The sequence below is a fragment of the Bubalus kerabau genome, chromosome 15 (genome assembly GCF_029407905.1).
Source record: "Bubalus kerabau isolate K-KA32 ecotype Philippines breed swamp buffalo chromosome 15, PCC_UOA_SB_1v2, whole genome shotgun sequence".
NCBI lineage: Eukaryota > Metazoa > Chordata > Mammalia > Artiodactyla > Bovidae > Bubalus > Bubalus kerabau.
In genome coordinates, this window is record NC_073638.1 from 23,723,239 (window position 1) to 23,750,439 (window position 27,201).

Sequence of the window (27,201 nt, forward strand, 5' to 3'; positions counted from 1 at the left end):
ATTAAAGGCAGTCAGAGCAGAAGGCAGAACGCAAGAATGCAAAATATGGCTCCCACTCCACTCTGCGGGCCAGGGTTTCTGATGCATAATTGAACAGAGAAGAAAAGAGTTCCTGCGTGTTGCATGAAATGGTTCTTTTTTTCTCCTGCAGAACATAGCTTAGGGTCTGCTTTCTTGGTGTTCCTTCCGTGTGCGTGCTGCAGTGAATTTTAATTCCTGATGCTTTTGAGGTTTCGTTTTGTCAGCAGAGCAGGCAGGCGACAATGAGCTGTGCTCGCATGGGTTTAATTCAAGTCATGGGTTTCTTTGCATTTGGAAAAGGAATGAGACTAACAACACCCTCTCTTCTGCTCACAGTGACGCCCCCGTCCTCTGCATCTTGGGCGCAGTGTGTATGCCGTGCCGAGCGTAGCGGGAAAAGGCTACACAATGTCCTTGCACAACTTGGGTTGTATTTAAGGTGTCTCACTGTAGGTTGGTCTTCTCTGGAAGTAAAACACAATCTTGGATCCAGTTTTTTGTTATGGAGGAATTGAGTGTCTCTCCCCTGATGTAGGTTTCATTTTTAAACATCAAGCATGTCTGCCCACAGATTAAATGATGAGTAGTGACATCCAAAGAGAAGAAAGTTTGAGTCTCCTTTATTTTGAACCACTTGACTACTGACCCAAATTGTAAGTCCCAGTGGTTACTGGGAGAATAGAAAGACAGACTCGATTGAGCAGCAGCCCGCGTTGAGCATGAATGTATTTCTAAACTGCAAGGCAGAATGTAGCACGTGTGAATTGCAGTGGGAATAACAGCAGAGTACCTAGAAGCATCCAAAAATCTGTCGATCATTGGTCAATAGGGGTGAATATATATAGTGTCTTTTGCTTTTTGCTTTCTGTGTGTGTGTGTGTGTGGATCCATTTATAATTATGAGTGAATGAAGGTACTCTGCTGGCTCAGACAGCAAAGAAACTGCCTGCACTGCAGGAAACCTGGGCTTGATCCCTGGGTCAGGAAGATTCCCTGGAGAAGGGAATGGCTACCCACTCCACTGTTCTTGCCTGGAGAATTTCATGGACAGAGGAGCCTGGCAGGCCACAGTCCTTGGGGTCGCAAAGCGTTGGGCACGACTGAGTGACTCACACTTTCACTTTCAAATAGAAAAAGGAGAAACTGCTCAGTTGTGTATAATCCCTGCAGACACCCATGGTTGGAACATGCCAGATCCTGTGCAGCGTCAGACAGTGAGACGCGAACGCTGTACCAGCCCGCAGTGGCGAGGGTCCTCGCTTGATTGAAGCATTTCTCTCGAATCACTTTTAAACAGTGGTGTGCTTTGGGCAGAAACGAATCTTCACCTTGCCTCTCTGTCCACCTTCTTTGTTAGTTAGCTTCTACTGGTGACAGCCAAAATGCCCCTTGGCCTGTGCAGGTTAAGGTGGGGAAGCCAAAAGGCCTTAAGAAGAAACAGTCATACAGTAAAAAATCAGATATAAATAGAACACAGGTCAAAAGGGAATGTAGACATATCCAAAGAAGAAAATGACTTTTCATTGTAGAAATCACATTCATGTCTTATCCATTCACTGCAAGTCTAAAGAGATAACTGTATCCACAAATGCCCAAGCATGTGTCTAATGTCCAACTCTTAACTCGTTGGGCCAGCGGTTCAGTTTCTGCTGTTGACAGAGCTCTGACCTCAACTCCCAGAAGGAAACCTATTCCCTTTCCTCACTGGCCTCTTTTTTTTTTTATTATTTTTCTAGAATCTTTATTAGACTGCTTTGTGGTTCTTTACTTTTTTATTTTATTTTTTATTGACGTATAGTTGCTGTACAATATTATAAGTTACAGGTGTACAATAGAATGATTCACAATTTTAAAGGTTATACTCCATTTGTAGTTATCATAAAATATTGGCTCTATTCCCTGTGTTGTACAATATATCCTTGTATCTTGTTTTAAACCAAATAGTTGGTACTTGTTCCTCACTGGTAACCCTTATGCTAAGTGAAATAAATCAGACAGAGAAGGACAAATACTGTATGATGTCACGTGTATGGAGAATCTAAAAAATACAGCAAACTAGTGACTATGGCAAAAAAGAAGCAGACTCACAGATGTAGGGAACAAAATAGCGGCCCCCCCTCTTAGATGTGTCTTGATCGGGGTGTGTCATAGTGGCCCTACTCAGGTGGATAACCTGAGTAGACAAATAGAGAAGGAAGATGAGACTCCTGGCCATCTTCTCTGCCTGCACCCAGCAGACCTCACTCGGTCCACACCCCGCTCCTCATCGCTCCAAAGGAAACATGAAGTGACTTTTCTCAGTGTAATATGATATTTTATTCTTCCAGGGCACCCAATCATGGGACTCTTCCTTCATGACCATGCTCTGTTTCATTGCCCTTGCTTCCCAAGGATGCCGAGACATTTCTGGAATCTGTGAAGAATAACTTGCCTTTTTCTTCTCCTTCAGCATTCTCCTGGATTGACTTTGGCATCCGGGTCCTGACAGAGACAACTCCCCATTTCAAAACAAGTGTCCCTGCTCCTTGATGTGGTATTAATATGCAGTGTTGCAGCTGTATCTAATGCTTATCGGTGTTGTTAACCAAATGCTCTTTATGATTTATTAGTCTTCTATTACTGGGCAGTTTTACTGCCCTCCCAATGTTTCTTATATATGCTGCTAATTTAATTTAATTTCTCCTTTTATTTAGTCTGTGATTTTGTTGTTGATTTTTCTCCCTGCCCATTGTTTACATCAGGTTTTAATTTTTTTGTATTTTCCATGTGATCTCCTCCACTTTCCTTTCAACCAATCATGTGCGTGCGTATCATGTGACTTTGTCATGTGGCTTGCATGGTGCTGATGATGTCGTCCACGCTGGTGAACAGAAGGTAAAACTCTTTGTTCTGAATCATGAAATAAATCTGGGACCACAGCCTGGCACATAGGGCCCACTCATTTCTTCCTGTCTCGGATTTCCTAAGCGAACTCATTTGAGAGATTTCCTCTTATTCTCAATGCACGTCCAAAATTCAGCAGCCTTTGGAGCCTTTAGATGACAATTTGATACCAAGACAGCTTTCAATTTAATGTTTTGCTTCAAGAAATCTGGCTACAGTAAAATCACTTTAACCATAGCCGAATTTGCACCCTTGAATTTTTATCAGATAGTTCATAAACTTTATTTCCCAGAAAGCAATGTTGTAAGTGAGTTTTATAGCACGGTTATCTCACTTTATCCAGTAGTTCTCCAAAGCACAGTTGTTATAAAATGTCACATTTCCATGAAAACATAACATTGAACACCTACAGAGAGAAATGTGTCCATCACAAAGGTTGTATTTGCTTGAAACCAGTGAGAGTGTTTCATAAAATTCATGCAGATTGAGGACTTTCTGAAATGAGAGATTTAAGAATTTGGAATTAGAGCAGTTTGGCTGTAATGGCCAAGGTATCACTTTGCAAGTGACCTGCCACCCGCCCCAGGCAGGAGGAAAGAAAAATCAAAGCAAAAGTCACTTAACAATCACCATGACTGATGATCCCCATGTAATCCAAAGGCACACCATTGACCCTTGCAGCAAAGGAAATAAACTTAGAGCCTAATTAAGCTCAAAGGAGTGACGGAATAATTCATTAATATTGTGACTGTCACAGTCCTGTGAAAGCATTTCTTGCTTACCATGACCATGACAGGAAAATGAAGCCTCTAGTCACAGCTCCCCCCCGAGTAAAATCAAACATCCATTCAAACCTGCCCTGGGAGTCACATGCGTGCCATCCCCTCCTAACTGGAAATTTGAACTTCACATCACAACCTGAGACACATAGAGGCTGCAATGATCACGAAAGCGAAACTAACACCAGTAACCCCCCAGGGTGCCCGTGCATGCGAGGGGGCCCCGGCGACCTCGCTTCTCGGAGAGCTGATTGGGCGACATCCGCACCAACAAAACCGTCAGCCGCTCGTCGCGCATGTGCTCTGTCCCTGGTCTGGCCTGTGTCCCGTGCGCCCCACGTGTGTGAACCCTGTATGTGGCACCCATCACCCTTCACATTGACCCCTGTGAGGGCTTCAGCTCTATGGGCATGGCCACAGAGCCCCAAGTCAGTCCCATTTACAGTCAGACTCCTGGACAGGATCTTGGATGGGAGAGTCCTCATTTCCAAACAAGAGGATGTTCAGCATTTACATCATATGAAATAAAGAAGGGATGTCCCCAAAGCTTCCCAGGTGGCTCTGGGAAAGACTCTGCCTGCCAACACAGGAGACTCCAGTTCGATCCCTGGGTCAGGAAGATCCCCTGGAGGAAGAAATGGCAATCCACTCCAGTATTCTTGTCTGAGAAATCCCATGGACAGAGGAGCCCGGTGGTCTACATTCCACAGGGTCTCAAAAAGTCAGACACAACTGAGCACACATGCATGGCACCAGGCGTGGTCCCCAAGTCAGGGAACCTCTGTTATGCTTAGAGCTTGGACCTAGCTTTAAAAATTACCTTGATCTGTGCATCTTAAGGCAGAAGAAAAAACACTGGGAGCCTACAATTGTCTAAACTCCAAGTCCCGCTCCAAAAATGTGGTTTCAAGGGAGACAGGCACTTTTCGGACTTGAGATGACTGCTCAGATGCTGAACCTTCCCCCTGGAAGCTGAAGTATGAGCAGATACCTGGACTGAAACCTTAGTTTCTTCTTTAAACCCAAGTTGAGTCCTTTCTTTGCAATGCTGTGATTCAGAATGAAGCACAAGGTAGAAGCTAATTCACACCTCTGAGGAGCTGTCTCTTGCAGACATTTTAAGCGAGGCTAGAAATGTTTGAAGGTATTTCTTGCAGCTGCCCTAGAAACACATCTTAGCTGTGGTCTTGGCTGTCAGTAGGAAATGTGGCCAGTACTAAAACACTGGGAGACTGTGGAATTCCGAAGTGTGATCACCCCCCTCATCAAATCACCCCTCTTCTGCCTTTTGCAAGGAGGGCAGGCAGAGGACTGTTACTCAGACGAGCAAGCGGGAAATGGCTCTTAGTAATAGAATGGAAGGGAATGGAGAGGCTGGAGCAAATAAAATTTACAGGGGAGAGAAATAAAACTTAGGGATGGTTCCTCTAGGCTTAAGTAAGGCCTTCAGGTGAGTTAGGCCTAGTGAAAATGATTTAAGTGAGCAATGGGTAGGTTGTACACCCACAAATGATTAAACTCTGTGTCCACTACCCTCCACCACTACCCCCACAAATTGCCTAGGATGTGTTTAACATATGCTGGATGTTCTGTGCACCTTAAGTTTCTGTCCAGAAGACGAGAGATGAACACAGGCATTGAGCACCAGCCCCGGGCCACTTGGACCCTGAGCCCACAGAGCTCTGCAGGCAGGGTCCATGACAGGGAAGCACAGACACATGGCCCAGGGGCACAGGCGTGGGTTTGCTGGAAGCAAAAATTTGAGCCCCCTGGTGTCAAAGTTTATTTCTAATATCACAGCATCACATAACTGCAGAGCCTGCTTCCTCTGGTGATCCATCAGCTACCGAGGACTCTGTGTAAATGGGACTCCCCTCCCCACCAGCATGTGTGTGATGAGACGCCCCCTGCACCCTCCCCGCCCTCCCGTCCGCGTGCAGCATGTTTGAGCATGGATCCCTCCCCACCCATTTATAATGATCTTTTTTTTCTTTAGCTACTGACACTGACTCGTACTAGGAAATGCTGATTCTGATGAACTAAACTCTTTTTAACACCCACTCTTCCTTCTTAGATTGAAAACATCACTAACCATCCCTTCCACCCCCTCCTTTATTTTTTACAGCTGTGTGTCTGGATTGCCACGGTCTCTGGCAGGTCGACATAGACTTTTCACCAGGGGTTCTGTTCTAATTGCCTTTATTCCCAAGGATTCCCTGCACTGGTGGTTACCAGGGTAGAAAGCTAGCTTGAAGGGACCAAGTCAGTGACGTATATCAGCCCGAATCCCGTGGGCAGAGACTGGGGGCCATGGAAAGTGCCCATTTCCCTGGGGTTTACCAGGAGGAGGGTTGAAACCTCCCAGGAGCCTCATGCTTCTCCATAACTCACCTAACGCCCATGAACTACTGTTGGAGGTGTTCACAACCCCCGCCCCGCTTTGTGGCCTCGGAGGCAGGAGCCGAGTTAATTGGTGGTGATGGCAGTTATTTCTGTCTTTAACTTCCTCAGCCTGGATCAGCCCCATAACCACAAGCCATACCTTCGTGGTCATATTTTCTTTTTAGGATGATGAAACAAAGATAATTGATCAATTAATCTGTTGGTGTTTTCATGACACCCACAAGAAGGGATTTGGTATTTCTGTGGTTCGGTCTGTCAGAGTTCATTTACCGCTGTTTAACTTGTCCTCAGTAGTACCAAGCCTCCCCACCCTCCCCCCAGCACTCATTCACAATTCCCGAGAAAACTCGCGCTGGAAAGCTTTGTGGACTGGGTGCCTCCATGAGCGTGGCCGCAGAGAGCCAAGCATCTTTTCTCTGTAGAAACGAGGGAGCTGGCCACGCCCATGACCACTCATTCTGTACCCCAGCACTCCTCAGAGCCAGGGACGAGGATGCCAAAGGGTCAGATCACACTAGCGCAGCGAATCCTTGACAATTAGGAGAAAAGTGTTCAGGAGAAAAAGAATGCTTTCCTCCGAAGGCCTGATTTGGGGGAGCCGTGCTTGAGACAAATCGATGCCAGCCCAAGCACTGCCGGCCACTCTTGGGTATAAGAAAACCACCTCTGAATAGAATGGCCAGGTCTGCTGCCAAAGCACCATCAGGGAGGTTCTGAGGCTCCAGGATTGTGTATGGCATAGATCACATTGATCTGTTCAACATTAGGGCTAAGAGGTTGGTCTGAGGAAGGAGAATTAGTGGTCTAATAATTAATCCTGATTCCCTTTGGTAATTTGCTGATCCCCCTAAGGCCCATTCAAACTTGTGACCTCTTGGTGTAATTTTGAATATTCCTGAGTTGGAAAAATCAAATAGGTGTCACATCAGATCAGCTGCATCATACATTTTGGACTTCTTAAAACCAACAGTTTGAAATCACTTATGAGAAATAATCGGTAAGGGGGAAGAGGCATTAAGATAAACAGACCAAACAGTATTTTTAATGCCAGGCAATCTTATTTGATAGTAAAAGATTCTAATGCAGGCCCTATGCCCATCATTGGGTTTTCTCAGAAGCCCCTGTGGGGTCCTGATGAGAGAGAAAGCAAAGGCAGGGAAGAGAGAACCCAGGTCCAGCCTGTCTCAGGGAGGCCCGTCAGCCAATTAGCGTTCCATTCAGAACATACAACTCTAGGTTCTTGAGCTCTTTGAGAAGTAGAATATTGTTTTCCTTACAAAATTCACAATTGCTGTTCAGAGGCCGTGGGCTTGCTAGAATTTTTGTTGTGGGATTCAGATATCCAGCAGTAGTTTGCTGATCCCAGGGCTTCTGCTGACTCGGGGAAAGACATGAAGCTGACTCTGATTTTAGGGCCCAGTGGCACCGTAATTATAAAGAAGAACCTACAATCTGCATGGCCAGAAATACACATCTCAATTATGGTTTCTAAGAGGAATTTATAGGACCTGCCAGTAATATTTTTGACTGTATGTGGTCTCTCTGGTACATTCTTTTTTTTTTTTTTCCTTGCCTACATGATTTGCATTCTTCTAGAAAATACCAGAACTGCCTGATATTTTATGTTTGTTATCGACAAGGTTTATTTTTATGAATCCTGCTGTTTTAGTCTTTACATAAAATATTTGGGGGAAAAAATTTGACTCATGGTTAAAGCTAAACTCAGAGGGTATAATTAACCCCAGGGGTTTTCTCGGAGCCACCTGCCGATTGCTGCTGAATTGCAAACCAACGTTTACAAATAATTACAATATTGGTTTTGCTGAAATTACCCATAATCATTTCAATCAGAGCAGCCATCTCAGAACAGAGTACATGTTGGGACCCTCTAAATAATTTCCTCTCTTAATGTGTTCAGTAAAGCAGCCAGCCTCCTGAATGCAGGCCCATTTCTTTGGCGTCCCTCATCAGGCAGGGCTGGAACATTCTCTTTGCAGAGAGCTTAGGAAATCATTTCTTTCACGCATTTCTAATCTTTAAAAATATTGGCTCCCAGTGAACATTTGAAGATGAATAAGGCAACTGATTAAACAAATATCATTCTTTCCACATCTGTGTGTACTGACAGCAAGTTGCATGGCCATAAAGTTGGTCATAATCTTTATTATATTAGTCCAATAGGATCTTCCTTTAGAAACACCATCATAGGAAAAATTAGATTTCTGTACAAGGGCCCCACCATTCAAAGAATTGCATAAGAATTGAGTAAGTTTTTTCATTTAGCAAGCAAAATCTTGTTTTAATCACCATTGAAACTCGAACGCCTAATGGACTACATGGTACCTAATAGATACTAAATGTGCATTTGGTGAATAAATCATCTTTAAAGCACTCTAAATGATATAGGAACGTCCCTGTTGGTCCACTGGTTAAGACTCCATGCTTCCACTCCAGGGTTAGATCTAACCACGTTAGATCCCTGATCAGGGAGCTGAGATCCCACAGACCGTGCGGTATAGCCAAAAAGTAAAAAATAAATACATGATACGATATAAAATTCTATGAGAAAGCAATACATATCAGGGTTCCATGGTAGTCACTTGAATAAAATGATGGCAAATTATAGTGTTCTAACTTCGGTAGATGTTAGAATTGTGTTATGGTATAGTTTTGAGTGATTTCTCTGTAATCCCGTCTATATTTTTTTTCTGAAACAAATCCAAACATAAGAGCAGGTCATTAGGGCTTTTGGTTTTCACAAGGTTCCCTTGGCGAGATTTTTGTTTGCATATCTTTGAAGACTCTTAGGGTCTGTTTTTTCAAAGACAGGAATTTTTGAAATGACTTTTTTTTTAATTTGTAGAAAAATGGGCAATTTTGTGGCAAAGAGATATGGAATTGTTTATCTGGGGGGCGCATTTCCCTAAAATTGACTGAACATCCCAGATTTGGTGTCCTATGTTTTACGGCATCATGAACACAGCCAGGGTGCTCTCGAGAGCTCGTCCTAGCATGGCGACTGTCACAGTGATGTCAGAATAAGAAGGAGCCCTTGGGAGCATCTGGTGTTTTGCAGACCTGGAGAATGAGTCGGTGACCTGGCCAGGGCACTAAACCCCCTGGGCTCTACTGTGGCCTCCGTAGCGTTCAGTTCTAAAGGGATCTTCACGGCAGCAGAGCAGCCCCAATGGAGTAGTCTCTATTTCCCTTCCTGGGAGGTCTCGGGGGAGGGACAGGTCCTTGCCTGGTGGGTGTGTTGGAAGGGCCACTCATGCCACCTCCTCCTCTCCTTCTTCAGGCAAAGAGATCATTAACCACAGAGTCAGTGTTGCAATTCTGAATCCAGAAAGTTATTACGATTAATGTGAGTCGTCATTCAGTCCAGGGTCACCAACATCCCATTTCACCTGGGACTAAGGGTTTGTCCAGGGTAAAGGATTTGCAGTGCCAGCGCCTGGACAGTCACAGGCTAACCAGGATGCGGTGGTCACCCCAATTCAGTGAGAGAGGAGAATCTGTAATGTTCTTCCGCATCTCCTACTTCAATGTTCAGCATTGGTGAATCTATACAGACTTCCTTCCCTACTCTAAAATATATTTCACTTGGAGTTTCTTTTTAGCACTGGATGGGGCATAAGGCATAATTAATTATTGTCTAAGATGTATAATGATCCAAAAGAATTAGAAAAGCACGCACACTTAGACATTATCTAAATAGAATTTCTAAGTATTTTCCACTGAATAATTGGTGCTGGTGGCTAGACAGTGGTGTAAAAACAGGACAAGTCTATCTGAAGCCCATTTATCTTTTTGTTTTTCTTTTTCCTTAGTCACTGATTAAAGGAAGCAAGTCATAAGCACAACTTTAAATACTTTATCCCACAGACATTAAGATTACACAGCCTCCCTGTTGCCGCTTTTTGTAGCCCCATGGCTAGTACAGGTGCACCTTGCAATCCTGTTAATCGAGCTTCCAGGGGGTGTACCAGGGGCCCGCCCAGACCGAGTAGCAGGGCTCTTGTCAGTTTTGTCTCTGGTTCCTCCTGGTCTCAAAGGGAAAAGCAGCCCCCTCGGCCATCGTGAGGTTCTCAGCGTAACTAAGTGAGTTGGGTGGGGTGGGCTGGCCTTACCAAGCAACATACTTGTGAGTGATGAGGTCCAAAGCCTGGTGACAAGCCTCCCCTGGCTCTTCTGTCCCATGTCTGAGATTCTGTCTTCCAGAGAACAAGCCAGGACCACCCACCCAGAAGGTAACTGTTTTATAGGCTCTGCAAATCTTCTGTCTGAAGTCATGAAATAGATACAAGAGACGGTTTCCACCAGAAGTGCCAGGGTCCCAAGTGTTTGAAATCTTCATTTTAACTTTTTACAACAGATGTTCTGTCATCTCGTGGCTTTCAACATACACTAATGAAATAATTTCTCTTAAAATAAATTAGCATCTTACAGGAGAACCATCCCAGCCCTCAGAATTGGCCACATACAGGCTCATCTTTCTTCTCAACCTGGATTCACAGTGTTACTGCAAAAAATAGAGAAACATCGACTTTTTCTCTGTTGAGAAATGCTGAAGACGTTTTTTCCCTCTCTCTTCTCACAAAAAGACTTTAATGAACGTTCCATTAATACAAGGCACGAAGGATTATCACCAAGGCAGTTGAGCCATAAATGCAGAATACTTACAGGAAACTTGCCTATGGCAAATCATGCTTTACTTAATCACAACTGGAAACCTGTTATTTTTTTTTAATGACTCTAAGTCGTAAAATTTAATTCATGCAAAAGCTGGTCACAAGAATGCAGCATCATTCCACTCCTGTTAGGAATTAGACCCCTGGAATAGATCACATATCCCAGGGAAAAAATAATAGGCTGCTTTGAAAAATTATTTTATGGGTGTAAATTTTCTCCTTAAATGCCTACATTTCCCCATATTTCAGGCTATTCCTCAAAATGTACCAGGTTTATGAAAGTTAAATCTGCAGTTGTAAGAGCAGCTAACAGAAAATGCAAGCACCAGGAAGAGACAGGCCAAAAAAAAAAAAATATCCCTTTTTAAAATGGTGAAAGGACTATACTAGGAGGAAGGGTGGTTTCCCAGAACATTTTCGAAAGGCATTCTCAGTTTGGGTTAAGACTGAGGCATCTAATTGGAATTCAAAGTTTTACATGTTTTGCTTTTTCACCATTTGAATTGCTGAGAAATCAAGAGTCCAGCCCCACTCCATCACCACATCTCATTTTGATGGATTGGATTTTCATTGTGTGGGTGAAAATGTCATGTGAATTCCCTGGCTGTTTCAGGGGAACCCAGCGCACCTAAGCTCGAAGGGCAGATGGGAGAGGATGGAAACTCTATTAAGGTGAAGCTGATCAAGCAAGACGACGGCGGCTCCCCCATCCGACACTACCTGGTCAAATACCGAGCGGTGAGTAGCCTCCTTCCCAGGTTTCTTGCAACCCCACAACCCTATCACCCGCCCTGTTGGACCAACAGTGTCTTTAGAGCAAGGGGGCAGGGCAGCCCATGTGCCTGGCAGGTGGCTCATGGGCCCATGTCAGGGTTTTAAGTTCCAAGACTGACTTAGAGCCTTTAGGTCATATCCACACTGAGACCCTTTTATTTTTTTTTTCAATTCTCTATTTTTTTAATGATGTATAATTGATTTACAATGTTGTGTTAATTACCTCTGTACAGCAGAGTGATTCAGTTATACATATATACATTCCTTTTTTATATTCTTTTCCATATGGCTTATCATATGGTGTTGAATATAGTTCCCTGTGCTATATATGGGGCCTCCCCGGTGGCTCAGCGGCAATCAGCCCGCAATGCAGGGGATGCACAGGAAACAAGGGTGGTTCAGGCCTCGGGTTGGGAACATCTCCTGGAGTAGAAAATGGCAACCCGCTCCAGTATTCTTGCCTGGAAGATTCCAGGGACAAAGGAGCCTGGCAGACCACAGTGCATTGGGGTCGCAAAGAGTGGGACATGACTGAGCCTGCATGCACACACGTGTGATACATAGAATGGACAAGCACACTGAGACCGTTATAAAGCCTCTACAGTGATTTTGGTAATGATAAACCCACCCATGACTGATTTTTCTGCTTCCTAGGTTTTTCTACAAAGTTATTTTCTCATCATTCAGTACTTTTTTGCAAATAACATACCAATACCTTGGATCACACTTGGATAAAGTGTGTTATGGGCCAGGCATGTGGGCCCGTGATCGCATGCATTTTCTCCCCCTGAGAACCCTATGAAGTTGGTCTCAACAGTTATCCTCACTTTACAGAGGAAGTGAATGAGGTTTATGCAATTAGTGACCACGTGACTCACACAGGCAGGCAGCCAGGGTTTGAATCCAGGTCTGTCTGACTGAAGAGACGGGGGTCTAAGCCCCCTGGCCTGGGCTGCCTCAGGTCCTAAACCATCTCCATCCCTCCACTTCACTCCACGCTGGTGTAGCCTACCCGACCTGTGGTTGTGCCGCTACCTGTGAGCTTGACCGTAGCCTTTTCTCTTCCTGATTTGCCCACTGCCCATCAGAGATTTCTGACATTGCACCTTTCATCCCCAGTGCCCAAACTGAAAATCACCTCCTCTTTTTTTTGGTCTTAGAATGATACTTGGCCATCGCCAACCATAACCAATTGCTGGGAGATTCAGAGACAGCATCTGACCGTTGCAAATAGCCTCTTGCTAAGATTTCTTGACAGTAGAAAATAACCTGAATGGAGTTTTCTTTCTTCAAATAGCACCCAAGAAAGGCTTTTTCCAAAAAGTTTGACTTAACTCCGTCTCTGCCTTTTGACCAGCCCCTACTGATCAAAGCCCTAACCTGGTGGGAGCCCTAACCTGGTTAGGTTTGCAGACAGTCAGTACAGCACAGAGCCCCCCACCCCACGCTGGGAACACATCCCAGCTGCTGGGCCGCCTGTCAGTCACTCAGCCCCCTCCTACTTCATTGCGAAGCCAGGTTGGAGCCTGACATGGGGGAGGAACCTCAGTTGACTTCTGTAAGGCCCAGCCCAGAGGCGTCACTGGCTGAGAGGTCCCTGTGACTTCCTCGATGTGGAACAGGATACAAGGACCAAGCAGGTGGCCCATGGAAGCCGCTGGAAGCGGACAGTGTGCTGGGGGGATGCCTCTGGCGTTTGTTGGGCTGATGTGGCCCAGACAGACATGGAATCCAATTCCAGCCTTACCACTTAGTAGCCTGTGCCCCAAGTAGGTCACCCAACGGTCCATCACCTCCATTTCTCCATCGGTAAAAGAGGGATAGCTTATCGAGTTGTTGTAAAGCTTAAGTACAAGCAAAGAACCTGAGACCTGCCTGACACTGTGAAAACTCTATACTTGGTAACTGTAATAACCACTGCTACCATGCAGTCTGGGTCAGGAAATACCTCCGTCCGAGGCCCCATCAGATGTCAATGTTCCAGAAGGGTCATTCTGGCAGTGCCGGGCAGGTCTGCTTTAAAAAGAGAGCCGGGGCGAAACACTGGGATATGTTAGGCTTTGACAACCTTAACCATCCTCTCTCTTTCATTTAAAAATCCCAACTGTTGCTAAATATTTTGATTATTATACATTATTAATATTTATCATGTAACATAATATTTGCTTTATATTCTGGCTGTCTCTTTTGCAATAATGTTTGCCAAGGAAAGAAGCCTTTCAGAGAAAAAAGACACAAGACAAAGAGCTGAATTTCTTTGTTTTACATTAAAATGGGGCACGTGCTCACTTGCAGGAACTAACTTAGAGCCTGTGTAGGTAGTCTGGCTTTCTGTTAGACTCAGAGGTTGTGAGCCCCTCTTCCAGCATTTCCCCACACTATCATGGCCACGACACGTGTGCTATCACGACCCTAAAGGCATCTCTCTGGCTGGTACAAAGCATTTTGCCTGGAAGATGGCTGGCTTTCCGGTAATGTAACTTCCTCCAGCCTCAGCCGCAGGCTAGCTCACCTTCCAGAGGACACTGCTAGCATGTTCTGCTCTTCTCAGGAGCAGCCCATCATCCAATAGACATGTGCCAAGCCCTCCCACCCAGAACAAATTCACCGGCAGATGTGCAGGATAGGACTGGAAAGAACGTTCAAGAAAAGGGGAGCCCCTCTAACTCCAGCTTTGTGCCTGAAATTATGTCCTGGAGCGCTCTGCTGGCCACTGCAGGCCCTGCCTTGGTCCTGACAGCAGCACCTCCGGCTGCAGCCTCAGAGACCAGGTCACACTGTGTGGAATAGAGAGACCCTGTTCCCTGCAGCATATGTGCGTTGCGCTCCCTCCTGTGAGATATATCCCCACTTGGGCCCAGAGGCACTTGCCCACAACTCGATTGCCTCTGTGGCTTTGGGAAGCCACCTGTTCTCTCTGCCCCTTCCCCATCGTCGGCGTTAGTGAGGGCCTGGCCAAAGCCCTCGCAGGTTTGTTGTGGGGATGCAGTGAGAAAATGTGCAGAAAGCCTTCAGTCCAGGCCCTGGCATACAGCAGGTGCTCCGTAACTGATAGCTTTTAATGCTTTTAATAAAAGTGGAATCTGTGCCATGTTCCCATGTCAGAGAGGTGAGCACACACCTGAGTGTGACCCACATTCTAAAACAGGACAAGAATCACAGTTGTCGGATCATCGTCTAGGTCACCCTTAGGATGGGGCTTCCCACCTGCCAGTGGAGGAGGCCTAAGAACCTCAGGTTCGATCCCTGGGTCAGGAAGATCCCCTGGAGGAGGGCATGGCAACCCACTCCAGTATTCTTGCCTGGAGAATCCCATGGACAGAGGGGCCTGGGAGGCTCCAGTCCGTAGGGTCGCAAAGAGTCAGACACCACTGAGTGACAGCAACACGTGCATCCTTAGGATATGTGCGCAGCATCCCAGAGTGTAGCCTGGGTCCCTGCATGCCCTCAAGGTAATGGACAGGGCATTGAAGGGTTGGCCCCATGCCACACTGGGAATCCGCCACTGTGTTTATTTGCAAGCCCCCAAGGTTGACCTCTGACCTGCGGGATCATTTACTTTCAGATTTTTCAAGCTGGTAACAAAAACTATGCCCTATCTCTGGTTTTTATTTTCGTTTCACCCCAATATTTAGTGACTCCCTTACCTTCCTCCTGTTGGCTGGTCTTACCAGCTGTTTCACCTAAAGCTTTCTGGTGTCTCGTCTCTTTCTTGCCGGTTTCTCCTAGAAGCTCTCCTCCGAGTGGAAACCAGAGATCAGGCTCCCGTCTGGCAGTGACCACGTCATGCTCAAGTCCCTGGACTGGAATGCCGAGTACGAGGTCTATGTGGTGGCCGAGAACCAGCAGGGCAAGTCCAAGGCGGCACACTTTGTGTTCAGGACCTCGGCCCAGCCCACAGCCATCCCAGGTATGACACCTCTGCTTTCTGTGAGTTTCCTGCTTTGAATTAATGCACAAGCACCGCACCTCCTAATGTGCCTGAACAGCCCCTGACAACTCGCTTGCTTACAGCCATCCTCATGATTGGTTGCCCATGCAGAGCTTAGTTTTGCTTTGTACCGAGCTGTGCAGTAGGCTGAGCTGGACTGGACCCCCAGGAAGGCTTGGGCAAGCATCCTGGGTGAAGGTCCTGTGTCCATCAGCCCTGGAGGACTGATGGTAAGCCAGTCCGTGGGAACCCCTCAGGTGGGAAAGGCCCCAGCTCCAGCCAAGCTTTGGATGCTCATTGAGGAAGAATCCTTTTCTGAGTCCTTATCTGCTATCTACCATTTCATACAAGGACCACAAACCTGTTTTTAAGCGCTTTCTGTCTGATGCTTGCTTACCTGCACCACCGTGGTCCAGATTCTCTTCTCTGTGGGGGAGCCCAAGAGAAGGAACAGATGGTGCCCAGTTAAATAAAAAGCCTCTCTGCCAAGGGCCTCACAATTGAAACAAAGATTAAATGGAGCCACTTGAAACAGATCAAGTGGAGAACATAGATGCTGGAAACCCCCATCTGTGAAAGGCAGTCCAATCTGCTAGAGACCAGGGTGGGAGATGCCATCCCTTCCAGGAGATGCAGATCCATCTCTAGGGATACAGGACCAACTCAAGTGCGGGAATAAGTGAGAGTTCTGCTTTCTGGCCCAGCTACCTTGCTGCTGATGGCCAGACTCCTCATTGACCAAATTCCATGGAGCAGAAAGAGGTCTTCATCGTCCCTCTCTGCTTTCCTGACCAACCACATACTGACCACAAGCAGGAGAGGTGGGCATAGAACATACAACTGCAGCTTAGTAGAGGGAGCCCCAAAAACTCTCTACAGCATCCAGGTGTGATAGGAAGATGCCCCAACCTCCTGGTGGCCTTCATTTGGCCGCCATCATGTCTGTCCTGTCCAGAGTGCTTGCCCCCTAGTTCTCAGCTCAGTGGTCATGATCGCTCATCCCAGTGGGAGAGAGGCCAGAAGGGACATGTCACAGTAGTGACACAGGGCTGTGTGTGTGGCAGTGGGTTAGTCGAGCAGCCGCAAAATGAGATCAGTGTGTGATTCCCGGATGGTTGGTCGTGCATGAGTGTGTGTGTGTGTGTCTGAGAGACGTGTGCAGGCCCCCAGGGAGTTGGCGGCCATAGATGAGACGCATCCATGGTCCTCCCCTCCGTGTTGGCAGGGAGACCCTCAGCACAGGCTAGGGTGGGCGTGTCTCTGCAGGCACTGGCCACGTGGTCAATGATGATGCCGCAGCATCTGGGCGTAACTGCAAGCGATGGTCTGCTCACTGATTCGCAGGCTGTCCGAACGGAGGTGCCTGTGTGTCCTCTGCCCTTTCTGTCTCTGCATTCTTGGGTCAGTTTTTTCCTGATATCGACAGTCTGGTGGGCGTGTCCAGATCCGCTCGGCTGTTATGGGGCATCTAGGAGCTGGGGGAGTGAGAAACCCGAGTGATTCCTTTGCAGTGAAACAGCCCTGCTGGCATCTACTTTCTCGGGTAAGACTCCGTAGGTGGTGATTCCAACATGCTGGGTCCCCAGATGGGGTACTGCGAGCGGCATCAGCTCCTGGGGTTGGAGAAGTTGAGGCCACAGTGTTTCGATACAGAAATTCTGAGGAGTCCTGCCCATGGAGTGGTCAGAGCCCTTCTGGCTAATCTCCCAGGTGCCCAGTTAACGGGGAGGAGGGGCTGCTCACCTCGCCCACCAGGGCACCAGGCTCTACTGCACAGGTCTCAGCAAGAGCTTGCCTGGTTAAGACTTCTTCTCTGGGACCTGCGGATAAAGCCTCTGAATTAAAAGATGTACGTTGATGGTGGAGTTCTGTGGTCAGCGGGCACTGGAGGTGAGAGGCGCAGATCTAGATCCCCTTTAAGACTGCCAGGCGTGGGGTGGGCTTGTGCCGCAGGAAGAAGAGGCCGATGTTTTGCTGTGAAGTCAGCCTGTGTTCAGTTTGTTGCGCATAGACCAGTGATCAGATACATCTCTGTCCCCACGTGTCAAAAGCTCTAGAGACCTGAAGGCTCCTGACCGTACCTTAGAGACCTCCCTTATCAAAGGTAACACTTTCCTAATCAGACTCCTGTACTTGACCGTGGAGGCTTCTGTTCTCTCACTTGAATTTCATTTGCTCGCTGACCCCTAACCCCTGAATTCACCCTGCTGTGCTGCTTGTGGCCTTGCTGAGCTGCGGAACTGGCCTTATGGTGATAATACCGCACTGAACTCAGTTCTCTAACCTTTGTCAGCTTAATTTACGAAGTTGAATTAACCTTGGATTCTTGCGTTCTCTGTATTTGACCTAATTTTTTTTTTCTTTTTATCTATTTTTTTTTTCTCTGTTTCTGTCTCTTCCTCCTCTTTCCTCCTCCCCCCTCCCCTTCCTGTGTCTGTCGTCGCATATACCACCTTGGACGTCACTGGGACATCCCCACTGCCACATTTGTTTTTAAACAACCACATTCTCTCTGGGGACCCATTGCTTGGCACCTGCAGCAACCTTGGGAGGCTCCTCTGCATCCTACACCTTTGTCTCATTGCTTTTCTCTGCAGTGACTCTTCTCTTGCTCTGTTAGGAACTTGAACACACACACACAAAAATTTAAATTTGCTTAAAAAGCTCAGTTCCTATGAGAATGATGAGTGCCCCCCCTTTGGAAGAATCTGTCAGGACTGCCACGGCCACGCCAGCAAGCTCTCTGTGGAAGAGGAAGGTTTGGCAGTTGGAAACAAGCTGGACCTCCAGACATATTATTCCCACCCACAGATACATTTGAGCCACTTCATACGAAGTTTGCCCCTTTTCTTCGTAGAGTATAAAAATATTGGGAGCTCTTTTCTTTAGACCCTGTATATATAAAAAACCATGATGCTAGGTTTTTACACGTAAAAACCTTGTCTGTAAAAACTTACAGACAAGTCTTTACACGGCTGCTACTGGTCGCATTTTTGGTTCTTACCTGAAGATGACGTAGCAGAGGAAGGTTTCTAGGTACCCTCTAAAGCTTGCATCAGATAAAACCACCCCGCGTCCCCCCTCTAACCCCGTGTGCCTCCTCTGCCCTGCAGTAAGTAGCTGGCTTTGCTTGCATTCAGTGCCCATGGTAAGCCCACTGCAATCCACCAGAGCATTTTGCTGGCCAGATGGGCACAGTTCAGTCGCCGTGTTGCCCAGACAGCGGAAGAACTCCGATTTAATCAGGTATTTTCTGGGCTGATCCCACATTCTGGGAGGCACTTTGGTCCTGGTAGTATAACCAGCACCCGACGCTGTTTAGGACGTGCCCAACACCTGTGGGCTCTGGAGGGTCGTGTCTCCCATTCGGGGTAACTCCTGCTGCCTGGCTAAAGATCAGCCATGGACCTCATGTCTCGGCGGATGTGGTCCAACTGTGACCCACCCTATCGCCTAAGCGGCAGTCCCCCAGGTCGGAAGCATCTGCTGTGAGCCTGGCCTGAGTCGCACACCCTCCCCACACACGCTCAGCAGAGCCAAAGGCGGGGCCAGCTCTGAGCGTCGATGAATCAGAACTCAGCCAGCCTGCCCCATTTCCAGAGTGTCCCTAAGCCCACCCCCCACCACCACCCCATCTGTCAGTGGCCTCAGTGACGTGTTTCAAATTTTGATGGAAGCCAGCTGCTCCTCTGTTGTCGGGGGTACACCCCGTCCCCCACGTGCCCACGAGAGGAAGTGGGGTGTGTTTGTTACAGTTCCCGTGGAGATTCCTGTTCAGTAGCATCAGTGTCTGTGCTCAGGGGTCCTTCTTGTGGTCACATACCATTCCACGTATCTCATCTCTGAGCATCTCCACAGAAGTTTGATTTTTGTTCTGTTTGGTTCCTTTATTTTTTAGTTCTGTTGTTGTTTTTTAACGTTCGAAGACTAGCCTTTCCCTTTGGGAAACCAACTGTGATCCTATGATCTTCGGGGTGACGCTGCCCAAGTCCCTGGGCACAAACAGGCCCATGTCCTCGGCACTGGCAGTTTAGAGGGTCACGTGCAGACACCAGAGGCCCCACGCTGTCCATCAGCGAGGCCAGGCAATGCCTCTTGCCCCAGCCCCATCGGCCTGCAGCCCCACCACAAACCTCTCCCCCCGGGGTCCTCCACCTCCAGCCCCACCGGGGCAGCAGGAGCAGACACGGCTCTTAGATACAAGGAGAGGATTTCAAAGAGGCACGCGTGCCTCCGGGCTCAGCATAGAATCCCAGTGCCATACCGAGGGCAAAGGAGGACGAGATGGTCCTCGCACAGTGACCCATCGCTGGCTCCCGCTCTTGATATCATCTTGGGCGAAAGTCACATATTCGCCCAGGAGGGCCCATCCCAGTCCCGTAGGCGAGGGCTCGAGCCAGTGTTTCTGAAGGGACTGCAGGAATCAGGCCCAAAGTGTGGGAGAGCTTGACGTCCATGAACCTGTTCCCTCGGCTCATTCTGGGCCAGGCAGACCCCAACTGAAGCAACTCTGGGGTCCCTGAGTTGGGCCCATTCAGACAGGCCCCTGGTTTGTAAGGAATGCCCTTCGGGGGGTGGGCAGCATTTGGGCACACCCCCCTATCATGGTGGCTGCGGCCCCCAGTCCCTGAGACAGCTCCCTCTGCAGGAGGGTGCGCTCGCCACCCTGCTCAGCCACCCCTGCCCTGGCTCAGCGCTGCCCACGTTCCACACGCCACAGGGCTTTTCTGCTCATTTTCGGAGTATTTATACGGCAGGTTTGGATCACGTTTTTCTACTAATAAGAATGCTAACATTGTTGTGCAGATAATCAGCAAGGCCTTGATGAAGTTTACACCTTTGCATTATTAAAGGAAATAACAGTTCATGTGAACTCACCAGCGTGTTTGGATTTTATTTGATAATGGTGTATCCTGCCAAAGTCCTTCGCCTCCATTCACAGGGCCCCACGGATTACTTTGATCCCCAGAGGACCCTTTAAATGGCACCCAGACTTGCAGCCCATTGAGTGGAGGTCTAGCCTCTGGAGCCGCTTTTCCCTGCTTGGTTCTCTTAGCTCTCCTAAGTCAGAGCTGCTGTGTGGGGTCGTGCCTCCTTGCACGTTCCCCCAGGAGATGGGGGAGGGGAAGTGTCCTTGCAGAGCCGAGAAGGTCAGGCTGGGGTCAGAGGCATGCTCTGGGCCACCAGATACACAACTCTGTTGCATGTTCTCCCGATTTCACGGCTCCCTTTACAACTTCATATCAAAGGCTGCACAGAGTGACCTGGTGACAGAGAGAATCAGAGAGAAGGTGCTCATTTGCAGACCCTACTCTGTTTATAATCACACTTAGTTGGATGCCTCCTGAAAGCCCCGAGACCTAGCTATCTGTTCAGCAGACTCCGGGAAGGAACAAGCAGAAAAGTAAGGGGGTCAGGAGTGAACCAGAACCTCAGCTTAATGGTCCCAAGAGTCAGAGGAGGGAGACGGGCACATCTTGCTGCGCTGCTGTTCTGGGGCGCAGTGACTGCGGCCCCGGGTCATCTGCCAGGGCCGAGACTGCCTTCTCATCTTGCGGCATTTAAGAGCGTAGGCACTTGGATGTCTCAATCTTGGGCAAGCCAGGTCCCTGCTCAGTACCGACGCCCCCCAGGCCAGGAACCACAGACGCTGAGCAGCCCCAGATCATAGCCTCAAGGTTCAGGGCAGCTCAGAGCCCAGAGGTTGTGGAGAAATTGCTCCCAAGAGGCACTCTTTGTATGTAGAGAGGTCAGGGGAAGGTCACACAGAGACCTCAGAAGTTGTTTTCTTTTTCCTTTTGTAAAATGTTAAGCAATATGTAGGCGATAACCTTTGTCCTTCTGGTTTCCCGAACTGAACAATTCTGTAAAGGCCACCGAGAGGTAATGAATGTTGGCTTGACTTGGATACTCGTTCATTTCCATCCCAGTCTGTCTTTTGTTTGCTTGCCAGGTTGCACAGTAGTAAATATTCCACCTGCCAGTGCAGGATATTCTCGTAAGAGACTCGGGGTCCATCCCTGGGGTGGGAAAAATCCCCTGGAATAAGGCAAGGCAACTCACTCCAATATTCTCGTCTGGGAAATCCCATGGACAGAGGAGCCTAGCAGGCTGTAGTCCATGGGGTTGAAAACAGTCAGACACAACTTAGTGACTAAAACAACAAAAAAGTGTCCTTTAACGTTTTTTTGTAAAAGCACCACATACCCTTTCTTTAGCTTGAGGGGCACCTCACTTCCTCTGTAAGTCTAGATCCTTATTGGTAAAGTGAGTGATCCCTTGGGGATAAGTCTTTGCTCTCTTTCCATCCTTCAAATACATCAGTAACATTAAGGTTACCAGGTAAGATTACACAGCTCATCCTTGAGTGGCGAGTCATAGGAACAACTGTTACTCATTGTAATGCAAGGATGAGAAAGACCTAGAAAACAGTGGTCCTCAAACTCTTAAGGAGAAGGCAATGGCACCCCACTCCAGTACTCTTGCCTGGAAAATCCCATGGACGGAGGAGCCTGGTAGGCTGCAGTCCGTGGGGTCGCTAAGAGTCGGACACGACTGAGCGACTTCACTTTCACTTTTCACTTTCATGCATTGGAGAAGGAAGTGGCAACCCCACTCCAGTGTTCTTGCCTGGAGAATCCCAGGGATGGCAGAGCCTGATGGGCTGCCGTCTGTGGGGTCGCACAGAGTCGGACATGACTGAAGCGACTTAGCAGCAGCAGCAAACTCTTAATTGCATAAGAATCACTGGGATGCTTGATCAAATCCTGAGCCTGAGCCTCACCCCAGAGATTCTAATTTCCTAGAATGGGGGAACCCCAAATCTGAATTCTTCACAAAGCATCCCAGGAATTCTGCTGCAAGTGGGGAAACATTATGCTGAAAGGTATTTATTTTTCAACTAGAGATAAAAATCACAAGAATCTGTGAATAAAGATGGGACCTACTGAGTGTTTCGGTCTTACAGGGAAAAGTCCCGCTTGGTGCACACTGTGGAGGAGATGGACATTAGAGAACCTATATCCTGTGCTGGGGGCCTTCCCAGGTGGCTCTAGTGATAAAGAGCCCACCTGCCGATGCAGGAAACATAAGAGACGCAGGTTTGATCCCTGGGTGGGGAAGATCCCCTGGAGGAGGTCGTGGCAACCCACTCCAGTATTCTTGCTTAAGAATCCCCCTGGACAGAGGAGCTTGGCAAGCTACAGTCTATGGGGTCCCAAAGAGTCGGACACAACTGAAGCAACTTAGCAGGAGCAGCGTCCTTTGCTGGGGACTGTAGGACATCTAACATGCAATGACTGGTTCTTCGAGTTAAAGAGGGCTTGATAACATCCTCTATCCCAGGCCCTGCCCAGTGCGGGAACCTCAGCCAGAGCATTATAGCATCCTGACCAGGGGATTTTCCAGCCTTTGCTTAATGCCTCTGGCAGCGGGGAGCTCATCTTCCAAGGCAGCGCACACCACGTCTGAAGAGCTCTTATTTGCTAGTTTGTTTTTTTTTCATCTGAGCTGAAGTTTGCCTGCCACCCCCTTAGTTTCCATCCGCTGGGGACCCTGGTTGAGACTGCCTCTCCCCTCTCATGACATATCTTTAAGTATTTGGAGGCAGAGTTCTCATCTCCAAGGCTAAACACTGCTCATTTGTGCGGCAAATATTCTGTAAATATTTCTTGTAAGTTGAGTTGTGTTACTTGCTGGGGAGACAAGAGGTAGAGACAAATATGCCTGCTAGGATATTCAAGAGGGTGGGGCAGCCAACCAAAAAGCGTATCAATGGGAATTTCCCTTGTTGTCCAGTGGTTAAGACTCAGCACTTCCACTGCAAGGGGTGTGGTTTCAATCCTTGGTCAAGGAACCAGGATTCTGCATGCTGCATGGTGTGGCAAAAAAAAAAAAAAAAAAAAATGCTGTTCATGTCAGTGAACAGAAAATGGCAGATGGAAATAGTAGTAAGAAGGGAATTGTTTAGTTGCTAAATTGTTTAGTCACTGTGTCTGAAACTTTCTGTGACCCCATGGACTGTAGCCCTCCAGGCTCCTCTGTTCATGGGATTTTCCAGGCAAGAATACTGGAGCAGGTTGCCATTTCCTTCTCCAGGGGAATCTTCCCGACCCAGGGGTTAAACCCACATCTCCTGAGTTGCAGGCAGATCCCTTACCACCAAGTCACCTGGAAAGTCAAGAAGGGAATAAAACAGAATAATGTGGTAAATATGGGTGGAGAGTGCCCTGACTTATGACGGTCAGAGGTGTGGAAGCATCCACTGCACGTGTGGGACCTTTTAGACCAGGGAAAGCAATTCTGTTTTCTATCAGTCTTATAGCCCTCCTGGCCCTTCCCCAGATGTCTCGTGATGTTAGCCTTGGCCTTCCAAGCCATGCAGCCCTCCAAAGGGTCTGCTGAGCCCAGGGCATGGGTGGATAATGGCTGTCTCTCCCACACAGACCACTTTGCGGTGGTTTGTTTTCCTTCCTTAGAGACGTGACTAGTCCCCTAAAAACTATATTTATGTATCAACCTCAGAACATGGTGTTAGGGCCTTTGAGTCCAAAAGTACAGACATTCTTTCCCCTCAGTAATACCTTAGGCTCCTTCTGCAGGAAGTAGACAGTTAACACCTATTGGGTATGGAAGTCAGGAGACCACAGTGGCCTCCGGCCCTGAGTCACGGGATGGGGAGGAAACCCAAGGCCGTATTTCTTCTTGTTCGGGGAAGCAGCTTTGGGATTCTGAAGGCCAGGAAGGCCTGCATCGCTGTTCTTTTCTTTTGTGTGTGGATGTGTGAGCACCTTGGATAGAGAGAGTGGATGGTGTGGTGCTGGGGAGATCAGCTGTAGCTGACCGTAGGGACCCTTGGTCGATTTCCTGCTGCCGAAGCCTAGAGACAGAGTGACCAGAGCCGGTGCCCTGAGCATGGAGCCGGTCACCAGACTCGGGTCTTCTTGAGAAACAGGCTGTGTCTTCAGTGCAGGGTTGAAAGGGGCCAGCGGGAGAGCCTAGCAAGGACCTGGGAAGCAAAGGAGTCAAAATATTCAAGATCCTAGGCAGCTCCTCTGGTGTAGAAATTAGGTTGTGAGTGGATGTCTCTTACCTGCTGGCCGGTGGCCCAGACCCTGAATTGAAGTTAGAAATAAGGACCATCAGAATGGGACAGCTGTTGAAGGAGCCCCACCGTGCCTGAGCAGGGCTCTAGGGCACAGGTACACAGACCATATGCAGAAAGAGGATGTGTTCCATCTCTGTCACCTGGGTTACCTGTTCCTTCCGTGAACTGGCGTGTGATGTGGCCAGCAGCCCCCCAGGCAAAGGCTCAGGGAGACCCGGGTCGTGTTGGCCACAGTCCCTGCCTCCGGTCCGCAGACGGGTCATCCCAGTGGGTGTGGAGGACACAGGAAGCTTCAGACAAGGTCTGGTGGTGGGATGACGCTGCTGTCTTTGTGGAACCCTGCCCTCCCAGGAGAGGAAAATGAAACAGACTTTTCAGTCTGAGGTCATGGTGCCACACTGGCTTCCACAGAGCTCTGCATGGGTCCTTCTTCCCCCCAGCATAGCCTCTGCCTTTCTGAAGCTGTTGGGAACCACCAGGCAATCCGGGGTTAACCGCAGCCACCTAGCACGAACCGCGAGGGCACGCTGTGGAGCTGAGCCTGGGGTCCTTCTGCCATACCGCGAGTAGCCCAAGGCCCTGGACAATTCTAGGGGGACACCAGGGAGTAAGACACAGAGGTGGTCATTCGAGTGGGTCCAGCCAGAGCAGGGATGCTGGGCATTGCTCGAATGTGAGAGGGTGCGTTTGTCCCGTGTGAGTGAGCCGGCCGTTGCGGGAGTGTATCTCTGTGTGAGTCTGCTGGGTTTCCAGAAGTCAAATCCAAGCGGGCCTGGCTCCCAGATGGTGAGTATTCCCAGACCTTCTACCTTGCCCAGTGGGCCTGGGGAGACCCCCATGTCTCCAGAGCAGGTGGGCTTCATTCATCTTCCTAGTGCAGTGAAGGAAGGTGTTGTCCAAAGTCCAGATCCTCTGGAGCAGTTCCTAAAGAGCAGGAAGATATCCCCACAGCCCAAAGGGAGCCCTGGGGACCCTCTGCTCCCCCATCTGAGACCCTCTGCCCCTATCTGGGACCCCGTCCCTGGCAGCTCCCAGGGCTCCCAGGGAGACCAGCCAAGTGTGGGCTGAGAGCAGAGGTGGAGACATGGCGCCAGTCTGGGCCCCTGTCCTGGCTGGTGGCTGCCTTGTGCCCCATCCCCTGATCTGTGAGAGCAGGCTGCCATTCCTCTGTCTTTAAGATAGGAAGAAACCCTGATGTCTCAACCCCAAAAGGCCCAGGGTCGGTGGCACTCTGGACACAAATGCCACGGCAGTCCCGTGAGCTCTACCCCACACCCAGGGCTGTTGCTCGGCAGGTCCGGGTTTGCATCTCCAGGTACTAACCACCCCCATCCCTCTCTCCCTCCCACCCAAGCCAACGGCAGCCCCACCTCGGGCCTGAGCACTGGCGCCATCGTGGGCATCCTCGTCGTGACCTTCATCCTGCTCCTGGTGGCCGTGGACGTCACCTGCTACTTCCTGAACAAGTGTGGCCTGCTCATGTGCATTGCCGTCAACCTGTGTGGCAAAGCCGGGCCCGGAGCCAAGGGCAAGGACATGGAGGAGGGCAAAGCTGCCTTCTCGTGAGTGCAAACCCACCCCCCATTGCTAAGCACCCAGGCCCGGGCCCCAATCAGGGAGCCACCTCAGCCTTCCCATTGCAAACCCCAAGGGAAGCGAGGCTTAGAGAAATGTTAAAAGCAGACACCTGAACCCAATCTCACATCTAGAATCTCATAGAAATTCCCTATGTAAGGTCAAAAAGAGAGGTGTGGTCAGAGCCTAGCCTGGAGGGGAGCTGCCATGGAGAGACCCGCTTGCCTTGCCGCCGTGCATGCCTCCGTCACTCACCAGATACTCCCGGAGCAGCAGCTGCTATGAGCATGGCACCGCCAAGTGCTAGGGGCACAGTGAGCAAAACAGATGAGGACGCCTGTCCTCCTGGAGGACGGCCCAGACAGAAGCTGTGCTCCTGCATCTCTGGAGAAACAGATCCTGAGCCAAATAGAGGAACCTTCACAGACTGTCGTCAGGCGGGGCTGAGCCGCAGCAAGGCCAGAAGGGACAGAGCAAGGAAATAGGTCGTTAGCACCACCCCATGCCAGGCACTGTGTATACACGTACGTGTACATATACATATAGTTTTACACGCATCATATACATGCTTATACACATGTGTGTTTGTACTTACATATACGTGTGTCATGTGTGTGTGCATATAGTATGTGCGTGTACATGCATCATTTATGCATACATTTTTGTTGTTTAGTCTCTTAGGAAGTTGAGTCATGTCCAACTATTTTGCGACCCAATGGACTGTGGCCCGCCAGGCTCCTCTGTGGGGGATTCTCCAGGCAAGAACACTGGAGTGGGTTGCCATTCCCTTCTTCAGGGGATCTTACCAACCCAGGGATTGAACCCGAGTCTCTTGCATTGGCAGGGGCATTCTTTACCATTGTGCCACCAGGGAAGTCCATATAGGTAGACACACATATGTATACATGTGTGCACTTACATGTACATGTTCTTATACATATATCATATTCATGTACATACTTACATATACATATATGTGCATGTTACATATACTTACACATATACAGGTATGTGTGCAAACTTACATATACATACACG

At 48.6% G+C, this 27,201-nt stretch overlaps 1 protein-coding gene across 16 annotated transcripts in view; it reads left to right on the forward strand.

Annotated features, from left to right (window-relative positions):
• Nucleotides 1-27,201, forward strand: part of NCAM1 (neural cell adhesion molecule 1) — a 366,923-nt gene that overhangs the window by 332,683 nt on the left and 7,039 nt on the right. For 5 of the 16 annotated variants that reach the window (XM_055548058.1, XM_055548062.1, XM_055548060.1 and 2 more), the window contains 3 exons: nucleotides 11,391-11,515; nucleotides 15,284-15,461; nucleotides 25,943-26,150. In XM_055548058.1, coding sequence (XP_055404033.1) covers nucleotides 11,391-11,515; nucleotides 15,284-15,461; nucleotides 25,943-26,150 — 511 coding nt within the window. Of the gene's footprint in view, nucleotides 1-11,390; nucleotides 11,516-15,280; nucleotides 15,462-18,022; nucleotides 20,346-25,942; nucleotides 26,151-27,201 lie in introns of those variants that run through there. The other 11 variants (XM_055548057.1, XM_055548061.1, XM_055548059.1 and 8 more) reach the window with 3 other exon arrangements.